This window comes from Lissotriton vulgaris, chromosome 9 (genome assembly GCF_964263255.1).
Source record: "Lissotriton vulgaris chromosome 9, aLisVul1.2, whole genome shotgun sequence".
Taxonomy (NCBI): domain Eukaryota; kingdom Metazoa; phylum Chordata; class Amphibia; order Caudata; family Salamandridae; genus Lissotriton; species Lissotriton vulgaris.
In genome coordinates, this window is record NC_141697.1 from 931,905,620 (window position 1) to 931,918,510 (window position 12,891).

The window sequence follows — 12,891 nt, forward strand, 5'->3', positions numbered from 1 at the left end:
GATGACTGAAAGGGTGGATGGGTGGAAGGATCAGTGACTGGGTGGATGGATGAGTAGGTGAAAGGATGGCTGGAAAGGTGAAAGGGTAAATCGCTGGATGGATGAGTGAATGGATGGATGGGTAGAAGAGTGAATGGCTGAGTGTACAGATGGATAGGGTGAAAGGGCGGATGGATGGATAATGGATGGATGAGTGAAAGGATGGATGAAGGGATGGATGAGTGAAATGAAAGATGGAAGGATACATGATGGATAGGTTTGCAAATGGCTGAATATGTCTAGATATGGCTGGCCTTACTTATATACAATTGCGCGACCTCTGAAGTGTCTGTAAAACTTATCCAATTGTCCTGAAGTTTTGTCCTGAATTTTGACCTTCTGTCCTGAATTTGTGTCCTGAATTTTGACCCTTTGTCCTGAATTTTTACACTTACCGTCCTGAATTTGCACCAATGCCAGTTGGTCACCCTATACTGAACGCGCACTCTTAAGTGCATCAGCAGTGCACTGTGAATCGGAGCGTTTCACAGGCCTGTCACAGATGCTATCAAAAACGAAATCCTACAAAACAAAATACTATTGGTATGGGGCATTGACCACCTCTGGGTGACATGTCTGCTACTGGCTGGTATTGTTTTTCTGCTTAGGATAATTATTGTTTGTTTCTAAATGCCACTCAAAGTGCCGCACATGGGCCGGGAAATGTCACACATTATCACAATGAAACATGGAAATGTCACACACACGCAGACTAGAAACTTGACAGCCCTACGCACCTAATTAGAGGTGCACCGCAGTGCCCTATCTCCAATACGAGCCCTGGTGTGAAAGACGCTGTCAAACTCACACTCTCCATTTATTTCAGCCTGGCTCACTGAACTCCCATTTGGCCACCTTTTATTCTACACTTAATGTATCACGGGGTTTTCGGAACTCTTTCAAAGCACATTATTACCCTAAAAACGTCGCCTGTGCCTCCAGCCTACTACGCGCCACAAACACAGAAATGGCAAATCTATAATTGTAACCAATTAAAGGCTACATCGGAAGCTCGAGCCCACTCAGCTGTAGCCAATAGCATCGGAGATAATTCAAACCAATCAGAGCCCGCGCTGGCCTGGTGACGCCAAAAACGGGAAATACCTTTTACGTGGCTGTCGCTGGTGTTGTGGAAGTGACCTCATTGTAAATGGCCCGCCCACTGATACTGTCTATGAATGGTGCTGAGTTGGAAGTTCTGGGTTGGAGAAGAGCGAGTCTTTCTGTATCGTCCCGAGGCACTTCCTGTCAGATTGTATTCACACCCAGATACGCCTCTGCTTGCTCTACGTACAGCAATTGTTTTCTGCAAACTCGTATTACCAGTCTGCTTCTTACACGCTCGTTTCTCTTCTGGCTGCTCCTTAAGCAGGTACGTTCTTTTCCTGCTATTATATGTCCAATACAGACAGACGGTGTGTATTGAATAATATAGAGCTTACGACCTCTCTGGGTGCTGAATTGCTTGCCTGCATGGGTAGCGCGCTGCACTATGTAAGTGTGTAAATATATGGAAGGGTTTACCTTTTTTTTGATTTTATGTGGGAAATGTCTCAGCGTCGTGCATGAGTGAATTTGGTTGATGTGTTAAGCAGGGCCACCGGAATTACACGGCAGAAAAGTGGCACAGAGAGGTGAGCATGTTCTAGCTTTCAGCAATCTGGTAGCTTTCAACTGGACTTTGTTACTATCATCCCCTATATGATTGTCATTGTGAGATGTCAAGAAGCGGTCATAATATGTAGCTAGTTGGGACTTACAGCAGTGGACAAAATTGGCCAGTGCTAAGTGGCAGATTTCTTAAGTTATTTTGTGTATGTTCAGTTGGTGATGAGAAGTTTATTTGCCGTGTACTGGTACAGTACTGGGTGATGGAAATTACCAATAGGGGTTCTATCGTATGTAGATGGTCAAGCAGTATAAGGAAGTTATTATACAGCCTGTTTGACCCACAATTGAGTATCCGACTGCTGAGTGTTAAGAAAATACTATTAGAAGGGGGCCAGGAGAGTTATATATGAGTTAACGTTACTATAGAATACTCAGGTTGGATACAGGTCAGCTCTACATAACTTATTTCGACCTATAAAGTTGGGTGTTGTTTGAGCTGTTTCATATATTTTGGCTGCAGACTGTATTTGAAGGAGCTATTTGTTATTACTTGTTCTATCCTAGAGTTTTGGGATGATGTAGTTATTTTGGAAACAGCCATGTTTTCACATCTCTTCTGGAGTGGAAATGCTCATGAATGCTTCAAATCTTGTCTGGCGGCGAGTTACAGAGCTTTGTGGCTTTCACTGAGAAAGTGGTGCGTCTTAGGATTTCTTATATTTAGGTGGGAGGATGAAGTGTGTGTTTGTGTATTGCTTGAATTTAACATGTATGTGTAGTGGTCCTTTTCCTTGGGATGCTCTGTGAACGAAGCAAAGTGCCTTGAACATTGCTCTACAATCTACAGGTAGTCAGTGAAGTGATTGCAGGATTGGAGTCATGCATTCTCCTGGGTGGAGGCAGGGAAGGAGTCCAGCATAAGTGAGCCGTGTGTTGAGAGTAATGTGAGTAGAGGTGGATCAGACTGTGCATTTGTTAATGTATTTATTTTCTTTGTTTTCAGTTTCCTTATTTGGTGGCCTAATGGCCCGTATGTGCCTTGTAAAACGAGTAACATTTGTTCTATAAATTAAAAAAAATGAACAGTGTGGAACCAAATGATTGGGTCCAATGAGCCACTGGAACCATGTGAAGGTTAAAAAGTAGAGATAACTATTCCCTGGGCAACCCCCAGTGGCATTGGCTTTCTGTTTGAAACGGAAGAGTCCATTTTGATTTGGATAAAACACTCCAAAAGAAAATCTTGGAACAAAGCAAGAACTGTTCTTCTGGTACAGAGGTCAATAATACTTTTTGGCAATCCCTGACGGTCCATGATATTAAAAGCAGTGGACAGGTCTAATAGAATCAAGGTAGCAGGTATGGTTTGATCTGTGCTATGATATCGATAGTACACAACTGCTGTCAGTACACCTTCCGTGCTGCAATTAGCATAAACGCCTACTTGTTCTTTTTGGATTGAGACAAAATGGGATTGGGAAAGCTAATTGAGTGTATATGTGTACGAAGCCTTCTGTGTCATTTCCCAAGTCAGAAGGATGTCACATGAGATGGATGGATCCTGGCGCTAGCTTGTATTTTGGATGCAGACTGTATTTGAAGGAGCTATTTGTTATTACTTGTTCTATCCTAGTTATGGGATAATGTAGTTATTTTGGAAACAGCCATGTTTTCACATCTCTTCTGGAGTGGAAATGCTCATGAATGCTTCAAATCTTGTCTGGCGGCGAGTTACAGAGCTTTGTGGCTTTCACTGAGAAAGTGGTGCGTCTTAGGATTTCTTATATTTAGGTGGGAGGATGAAGTGTGTGTTTGTGTATTGCTTGAATTTAACATGTATGTGTAGTGGTCCTTTTCCTTGGGATGCTCTGTGAACGAAGCAAAGTGCCTTGAACATTGCTCTACAATCTACAGGTAGTCAGTGAAGTGATTGCAGGATTGGAGTCATGCATTCTCCTGGGTGGAGGCAGGGAAGGAGTCCAGCATAAGTGAGCCGTGTGTTGAGAGTAATGTGAGTAGAGGTGGATCAGATTGTGCATTTGTTAATGTATTTATTTTTTTTGTTTTCAGTTTCCTTATTTGGTGGCCTAATGGCCCGTATGTGCCTTGTAAAACGAGTAATATTTGTTCTATAAAATAAAAAAAACGAACCGTGTGGAACCAAATGATTGGGTCCAATGAGCCACTGGAACCATGTGAAGGTTAACAAGCATTAGAAATGCAATCGGGCTCGGATTTATTTGAGTTTGAGCTAATGGCATTGTAAATGGCAATGTCTTTTCGCCATGTGTTATGGAGTGTGTGCATGTGGTGTGTAGTGGAATTATGTGGGTTGGATTGTAATTTTACCAATGGTGGCATGCTGTGCTTTAGATGAATATGTTTGAAAGTAAAGTGTACCATACTGCGATTGCTACAATAGTTAATTGTGGATGCGTTAACAATTGATGCGTGCACGGATGGCTGGTGGTGTGTGTGTTTGGTGGAAAAGTGCACTGCCGGCTGGAGGTGTGTGTGCCTGGTGGAAGGGTGCACTGACGGCTGGTGGGTGTGTGCTTGGTAAAAGCGTGCACAGATGGCTGATAGTTGTTGGTGTTTGTGCATGGTGAAAGCATTCATTGACGGCTGGGGGTGTGTTGTTGTGTGTGTTGTTTTCTGTGTACTGGTGAGTGTGTGGTGGTGAGTCTGTGGGAGTGAGCCTGGGGAGTGAGTGTGGTGGTGAGTGTGTTGTGTTGACTGGTGACGAGTGTGTGGTGTTGAGAGACTGAGGTGTGTGGTTTGTGTGTGCGTTATGTGTGTGTGGTGTGTGTGTGGTGTATGTGTGTGTGGTGTTTTCTGCACACTCACACACTGCCCCTACACATTCACACACTGCTCACCCGCACACTCCCAATGTCACCCTGCATAGTCACACACTGTTTATCCTGCACACTCATTCTGCACACTCACACAATGTGCACCCTGCACCCTTACACACTGTCTCTGCAGTCGCTCTGCACTCACTGTCGCTCTGCACTCACTGTCACTCTGCACTCACTGTCACTCTGCACTCACTGTCACTCTGCACTCACTCTGCACTCGCTGTCACTCACTGTCACTCTGCACTCACTGTCACTCTGCACTCACTGTCACTCTGCACTCACTGTCACTCACTGTCACTCTGCACTCACTGTCACTCTGCACTCACTGTCACTCTGCACTCACTGTCACTCTGCACTCACTGTCACTCTGCACTCACTGTCACTCTGCACTCACTCTGCACTCACTGTCACTCTGCACTCACTGTCACACTGCACTCACTGTCACTCTGCACTCACTCTGCACTCACTGTCAATCTGCACTCACTGTCACTCTGCACTCACTGTCACTCTGCACTCACTGTCACTCTGCACTCACTCTGCACTCACTGTCTCTCTGCACTCACTGTCACTCTGCACTCACTGTCGCTCTGCACTCACTCTGCACTCACTCTCACTCTGCACTCACTCTCACTCTGCACTCACTCTCACTCTGCACTCACTCTCACTCTGCACTCACTCTGCACTCACTCTGCACTCACTCTGCACTCACTCTGCACTCACTGTCACTCTGCACTCACTGTCACTCTGCACTCACTGGCACTCTGCACTCACTGGCACTCTGCACTCACTGGCACTCTGCACTCACTGTCACTGCACTCACTGTCACTCACTGTCACTCTGCACTCACTGTCACTCTGCACTCACTGTCACTCTGCACTCACTGTTACTCTGCACTCACTCTGCACTCACTGTCACTCTACACTCACTCTGCACTCACTGTCACTCTACACTCACTCTGCACTCACTGTCACTCTGCACTCACTGTCACTCTGCACTCACTGTCACTCTGCACTCACTGTTACTCTGCACTCACTCTGCACTCACTGTCACTCTACACTCACTCTGCACTCACTGTCACTCTACACTCACTCTACACTCACTCTGCACTCACTGTCACTCTGCACTCACTGTCACTCTGCACTCACTGTCACTCTGCACTCACTGTCACTCACTGTCACTCTGCACTCACTGTTACTCTGCACTCACTCTGCACTCACTGTCACTCTACACTCACTCTGCACTCACTGTCACTCTACACTCACTCTACACTCACTCTGCACTCACTGTCACTCTGCACTCACTGTCACTCTGCACTCACTGTCACTCTGCACTCACTGTCACTCTGCACTCACTGTCACTCTGCACTCACTGTCACTCACTGTCACTCTGCACTCACTGTCACTCTGCACTCACTGTCACTCTGCACTCACTGTCACTCTGCACTCACTGTCACTCGGCAATATGTATTTTAAAACTCCCCAGCCCAATCTGCCAGGCCAGGTTCCCTCTAGATGAAACACCAGTAACCCCAGACTGGTGTCGGGTCTTTCCCTTGCTGACTGTGCCTTTGGAAATAACCCCATCTTGCAGATGAGGCCTATAAAGCCCAAATCGGTCGACAGTTACCTCTCCCACTGCTTGGATTAATGGTTTTACAAGCCCCATTGGCTGGTCTGCTTTCCTCTGCGTTCTCTGAGTAAAAAAAAAAAGTAAACGTAAGCCATTTCTGCCTGGCGTCACTCTTACTGATTTATTCTCGTTTACACCCAACATTTTAAGAGAGGAATTGCTATGGTATCGAAGACGAGGACTGACTTCCCATAATCTTGGCATAGAATTCGATCCGCCCCACCGCCTCTCCCCCCAGAAAAGGTTGCCTAAGCCCGCAGCATGGCCCTCACCTTACTGCTGCTCTGATGACATGCATGTGTCAGCCATATAAGTGTGACACCGATATCACATTTTCGAACTTTGTGGGAGGCGGGTGGAAAACTTTGGTTATATTTTTGGGGGCAAGGGTCAGGAACACCACTTCTCACCTCAAGCTTCAGGTTAGCCCTTCCTACTTGGGTCTGTGGTACAGAGCAGATGTGCCCTCAAACGACGATACCGATTCCCCCTCCTGGCTTCCTTCGAATATAAACTATTGGTTACACCTTCATTCGAAGCCTGAAGCTTTGCCTGTCTCTGAGGCCTGCCGAGAATGTTTGCATAACACTATTGTCAAGATAGAAAGTCTCTCCTCCATTCAGGACATACGCGCCCCTTTGGAACACTACTCATTCCAGTCACACCAGTGCGTTTCCGAGCGTCCTCGCGCACGAATCCAACTTGATCATGTTGGAAACGAAAACTTCAATAAAAAAAAGATAAACAATAATGTTCTGTTTATGAACAGCCAACCCACGAAGGAACATAGCCGGAGTGAGTCAGGGCAACAACAGGCTGCCAGAACTGCCCATTCTCCACGCAAAGCTGAAATATGTCTCCAAAAGCTTGAGATGTGAGGCTGAAAACGCCCCGTCACTTCGCGTTCGCATCACTGGGGAATGTTATCACTGGCAAACAGCGGGTTGGCCAAACGAGATAATTCACACACTGGGAGACTGCCAGCTAGAACACTGCTGGCGGTGATTGGTCCGTTCTGGTCATTGCGTCACGCGTCTGCCTCAATGGCTTACAGTAAGTGTGTGATCTAAGCGCCCCTGTCAACAGAGTCTGAAAATAAAGCCCGGTACAGCCTACACACCACGGGGCTGGCGTTATTCTCAGCACAGGAACGGGCTGCCACAGTCTTGCATCTTTGTTTCCGTCTCCAACACCCTGTGCTCAGCAGGCATAATGCACCACGCTGCTTAATTCATCATGCCGAACTGTTTATCTCGACAGTACTAGAGATAGCTCTGGTTACACTTACCAGCTTACCCACAGACTTGAGTTCGATATCTTATCACCTCACAATAGTCCCAGGAAACAGCCGAAAAGTGAATAAAAGCAGCGCTACGTTTAACCTTTTGCTATCTATAATGCCATGGGGATGTGCAGGGTTCTTCTAGGGTGTTGACAGATGCCGTGAAATACTGTAAAACAAGGGAGTAGTCAGAAAATGAAAATACACCCCACCCATTACACGCTGCAGACGAACGCGCGCCCGACACATGCAATGCAGAATGGTGAACGAGCTCCCACCATCTGCATTGCATTAGAAGGGCACCCTGACAGCTCCTAATTAAGATTAATGGACTGCCGTGCGCGAAACCGCACAGAAAATGCCAAAAATGGCGGACGAAAATTACAGATAGCCTATCGCGTCAAGGCTACTAAAAAGACAGCACAGCGAAGACGAATCACTATGCAGATGCCATAAAAAAAGCTCGCGCACTAAGGAATGTTTCTGGCCCGAGCTCTAAAGAAACTTTTTTTTTTTCTTTAACAATAGGAGCTCGGAGCTCCGCCGCACTTCGTGGTGACGTAGGCCAAGCCCTAAAAAGTAATGGGGAGATAACTATTCCCTGGGCAACCCCCAGTGGCATTGGCTTTCTCTCCCCGCTTGGGTTACTAGGCTGCTTCTTCCCCTTTAAATGCATTACTGGATACTAGCTAATGCAGCCCTTGCAAGAAGATGTCCCTTGACGTCTCCAGCTGATCTTTATTCAAAATGACTAATGACACAATACAAAAAATTAACTCAGTCTATTTTTTAGCTTGCTGAGCCATGTATTCAGCATGTAGCCTAGAAATCTGGTATTGACAAAACATTGGCTCAAAAAACTTAGGGAGTCACTAGCAGTTAAGCAGATTCTGCCCCATTTCCCTCCAGCCATATTTGGGAAAGCTCCTTGGGAAAACGTGGCTTTCAATCCGTTACAAAAATCTGCTGACTTAAATAGGCTTTTCAATTATTTTAAGTGGATTTCATGCCAGCAGATGTCCCAGAGGTTTTGACCGAGTTAGTTGCTGGCAGTGGGTCAGAACACTGCAACTGGTAAAACGTTTAGCTTCTTTCCACACTGCTGAACACAACCTCTTGATTAAGTCATGGATGAAGCAAATTTAGCTGTTGGAGACATAATCTAGATACTTTTCTTTCAGGCAAACTGGCAACAACAGTTGCCCTTTCACATTTTTCAACAGAAGCTAGGCAATAACACTATGACGTCTCACAAGGGTTCTCATTTTTCAATCTGGATATGCATTCCTTGACTCTACTACTTCATCATTCCATGACCAGTTTCAGTATTTATTCTGTTAACACCCAGTTTGTTTGGTCTTTCTCTCATTCCCACTCCGGGACCATAAGCCTGGATCTGGAAACGCTGGCAATTTTTGTGTGCTCTAACTTTTCAAACCTTTTTTTATTTTTTTTAAAACTTTTATTGTTAATTCAAGATGAACACTGCCTTGTGCCTACAACCCGGAGGCCGGCGGCTATTATTCAAAGAAAAAATTATTTTACTTTTACAGTTCCATAACCTCCTTAGGTGCAAGTGTCATGACTTTTTTAGGCAATCTGTAGTGTTGAAACGGCACATATTTATCACATAGCAACATTGCGCCAAAATAAAGTGAAACAAATGCAAACTTAGTACCAAAGAATAACCCACTAATCCCGCCCCCCTTGTCGTCTCAGGGTGTAGACATAGCACCATCTAGTGTGTGAGAGTGCTGTCTTCTGCCCCGATAGTTCCATCATCAGGTACTAATTCTGTCTCAGTGTGACCATTCTGGCGTAGGAATGTACCAGTCTCCGACCACCATCTATCTCTATTCGGATTGATGATCGATACCCCCCAAGCTTAGCCATTCAGTGAATGGGGCCCAGATGTCAACTGGCCTGGATCTACTTGGCATCTGTTCCCAGAACATCTCCAATTGGTCTTTGCAGTATGTGACAGACCTGATCCAATCCGCCACCTTCGGTGGTCTTTGCTTTCCCCAGTGGATGGCCACCTGTCTTTTGGCCATCAGCAGCAGCATTGCAGTAAGTCTGCGGCTCACCACAGGGACATCTCGTACATATCCCAACAAAGCAAGCATATCCGAACCCTCCAATGCTTCCCCTGTGATATTCCCAATGTGTAGAAAGACGTCCTGCCAATAACGTGCCATAGAAGGGCAAAGCCAGGCCATATGTGTAAATGTGGCGTCTGGCGCACCACAGCGCCAACATCCTGTATCCTCCCTGAGACCCATACGGTGCATTTGTGTCAGAGTACGGTATAGACGGTGTAAATAGTTGAAATGTATAAGCCTTAGCCTGTAATTGGGTGATAGGTATTCCAGCTGGGTGCAGCAATACAACCATTGCTCCTCCTGTAATAGTTAGTTCTGCCTCTGCCTCCCATGCCTCCCGGGAATTGGTGCGGATGATTGGAGATTCTCTCTGTGTTGTACTGTAGATTTGTGTGATGAACTTGCGGGGCGAAGGGTTAGACAGTATGTTTTCTAGTGCATGTAACATGGGGGGTTCTTGCGGGAATTTCTGGTATGTGGCTTTGCATGCAGCCCTCAGCTGATAGTAAAGTAGCATGTCCGAGGCAGTAGGGGTTTGTGAGTTGTACATATCTTGTATTGTTAAAAATTCACCGGCTGGATAAAGGTCACCTCCTTTGTGTAACTTGTGTGTATTCGCCCTGAGCGATACAGCCTTGTCCAGTAGTGGGTTAATCAATGGATTTCCGCTCAAAGTCATGGATGGGGCGTATAGTACCTTCTGATGCGCTCTTTTGGCGATATTTCCCCAAGCCCAGCATATGCCTTAAACTGTGTCAATTTCGTTTCTCGGGCGTTTGTAGGGCTGGTACACGGCTGTATTTAGTGGAAGTGGCGCAACCCTGTCAATTTTAATCGCCACATGGGGCTGATAGGGAGTGGGGTGTTGCCAAAAATGTAAAAATTGGGCCTGAGAGCTGTATGCGTATAGCTCAAAGTCTGGTGCGCCTAGGCCTCCCTGTACGAAAGGCAGGGTCAACACCTTCCATGACACACGTGGCTGCTTGCCAGCCGTTATCAGATCCAAGATATTGGTGCGCAGGCGTCTGAAAAAATGCTGATTGAGCGGCATGGGGATGTTCACAAACAGATAAAGGAATTTAGGGAGGATTACCATCTTGACTATGGCTATGCGTCCCGTCAAGGACAGGGGGAGACCTCTCCATCTCGCTATCATTATTTCCAGCCAGTCCATATCTCTGCCATAGTTGGCCGTCCATAGGTCTTGCATCGTCCTACTGATATGAATGCCCAAATAGCGCACCTCACTGTCCACCCATTGGATCGGGAATTCCGAGGTAAATGACGTGGTTTCGTCGGTCAATGGCAACATAGTCGATTTGGCCCAATTTATTTGGATACCAGTCAGCCCGCCATATCTAATGAATTCCCGCATGAGGATATAAAATTTTTTGCGGGGGTTGTTCAGGTAGATGGTAATATCGTCTGCGTACATCGAGACGAGAATGCCTCTCGTGGTGAAGCCTATACTTTTGTCTGTATGATGTTGTCGAAGCCTTGCTACTAACGGCTCAGTAGCAATGGCGAACAGAAGGGGAGAAAGCGGGCACCCCTGCCGTGTACCCCTTGTTATGGGGAAGGGTGGAGAAATCTGACCATTCACCCGGACTCTGGCGGACGGGTTTGTGTAGAGGACTTGAATTTGCCTAGTGAAGTGTGGGCTAAATCCCGTGCGAGAAAACAAAGTAAAAAGGAACTTCCACTCTAAAGAGTCAAACGCTTTTGTTGCGTCGAGTAGGGCGGCCGCGGCCTGTACGTGGGGTGCCAAATAATGGAGTATGCCAAAAATGGTGCGCAGGTTGTGGGCTGTTGAGCGGCCTGGTATAAAACCCGACTGATCTGTTAATGCAATTTGCGGTAGCATGGGTTGTAATCTGTTCGCTATTAATTTTGCATATATTTTCGCGTCCAGGTTGATAAGGGAGAGAGGGCGGTAGGAATCAGCCTTGGTAGGATCTTTTTCAGGCTTCAGGAGGGTGATGATGGTAGTCTCACGTAACGTAGGCAGTAATTCCCCGTCTCCATGGCTTCTAGATACATTCGCAGTAGTCTAGGCGCCAGTATATCAACCTACTCTTTATAGAATACTGCCGTGAGACCATCTGCCCCAGGGGCTTTATCTCTCGGCATGGCGCCTATAACTTGCTTCACATCCTCCACCGTGATAGGTAGTTCCATATATTTACGGGCTCCATCATTGAACCACGCCAGTGCAATGTCATCTAAGTAATCAGTGAGATCTGTTTGCGACGGTGTTACATGCAAAATATATAGCCTGGAGTAGTAATGGGTGAGTTCTTTCAATATATCGGGAGGGGCCTGGAGCACCTCTCCCTCCGCAGTATGAACTTCAGAGATATAGTTGGTGCCTCTGGGCACTCTTAATAAACTAGCCAGTGTCCTGTAGGGCCTTTCGCTTTCGCCATAGCGTCTAGCTTGAGCATGCTTATGCATATAAGTAACCTCTCTCTCTGCCTCGGTCTGGAATTCAATGAGTTTTGACCTAATGCTAGCTATCGTGTCCGGCGATGGGCTGTTAACCTGTTGTCGCTCAAGATTCCCAATTTCCCGTTCCAGATGTTCTAGCGTGTTTCGGATATCCCTCCGCATTCCCGTCTTCAGGGCAATACAGTCTCCCCCCGTGACCGCCTTGAAAGCTCCCAGAGAGTTCTGGGGGAATCCACTGAGCCCTCATTTAATGTGAAATATTCATTGATTCGACCCCAAAGCTCCTTCCTAAAGACTTGGTCTCTCAGGGCTCCCGTAGGGAATCGCCACGAAAAAGGTTGTATGTACTCCCGTGGAAGAGCAAGGTCTATCTGTGCTGGGGCATGGTCAGACATGGTGCGAGGAAGGTGGACTGCGGCCACTACCCAGCCATGGAGATCGGTCGAGAGCAACCAGTAGTCGAGTCTGGACCAGGCATTTCTATGGTGCGTTACACAAGTCCCTTCCCGTTTCGCAGGGTGTATTGCCCTCCAGGAATCCACTAGTTGAAGATCCGACATGATCTCCCTGAGGAAATCCGCCGATTGCGGGTGGTGCACGCGAGAGGCTCCCTGTCTATCCAGGTCAGTGGACAATGTGACATTGAAATCTCCGCCCCAAAGTATTGCGATGTTCCCTAGTTTTTTGAGTTCACGCCATAAACTTTGGAAGAAGTCGGGGCTGTCAGTGTTTGGGCCATACGTGTTCACTAGTGCTATGGGTGTAATACAGAGTGCCCCCACTAATATTATATATCTGCCTTCACTGTCCGTCAGTGTGTTATGTGTGTGCCAGTGCAGGCCCTTTCGCAACAAGATAGCGACCCCTCTGGAATAATTAGAGTAATTGGAGGTGATAACCACTTCCCAGCGTCTATTCA

General features: G+C 46.7%; 1 protein-coding gene across 2 annotated transcripts in view; it reads left to right on the forward strand.

The window, feature by feature from the left end:
- The first annotated feature begins 1,122 nt into the window (after positions 1 to 1,122).
- The window catches only part of GMPPB (GDP-mannose pyrophosphorylase B), a 284,530-nt gene continuing 272,761 nt past the window's right edge, over positions 1,123 to 12,891 (forward strand). Inside the window, exon 1 of one of the 2 annotated variants that reach the window (XM_086938773.1) lies at positions 1,123 to 1,411. In XM_086938773.1, coding sequence (XP_086794899.1) covers positions 1,190 to 1,411 — 222 coding nt within the window. In that variant the 5' untranslated portion in view covers positions 1,123 to 1,189. The remainder of the gene's footprint in view (positions 1,412 to 12,891) is intronic. The other variant, XM_086938774.1, reaches the window with a different exon arrangement.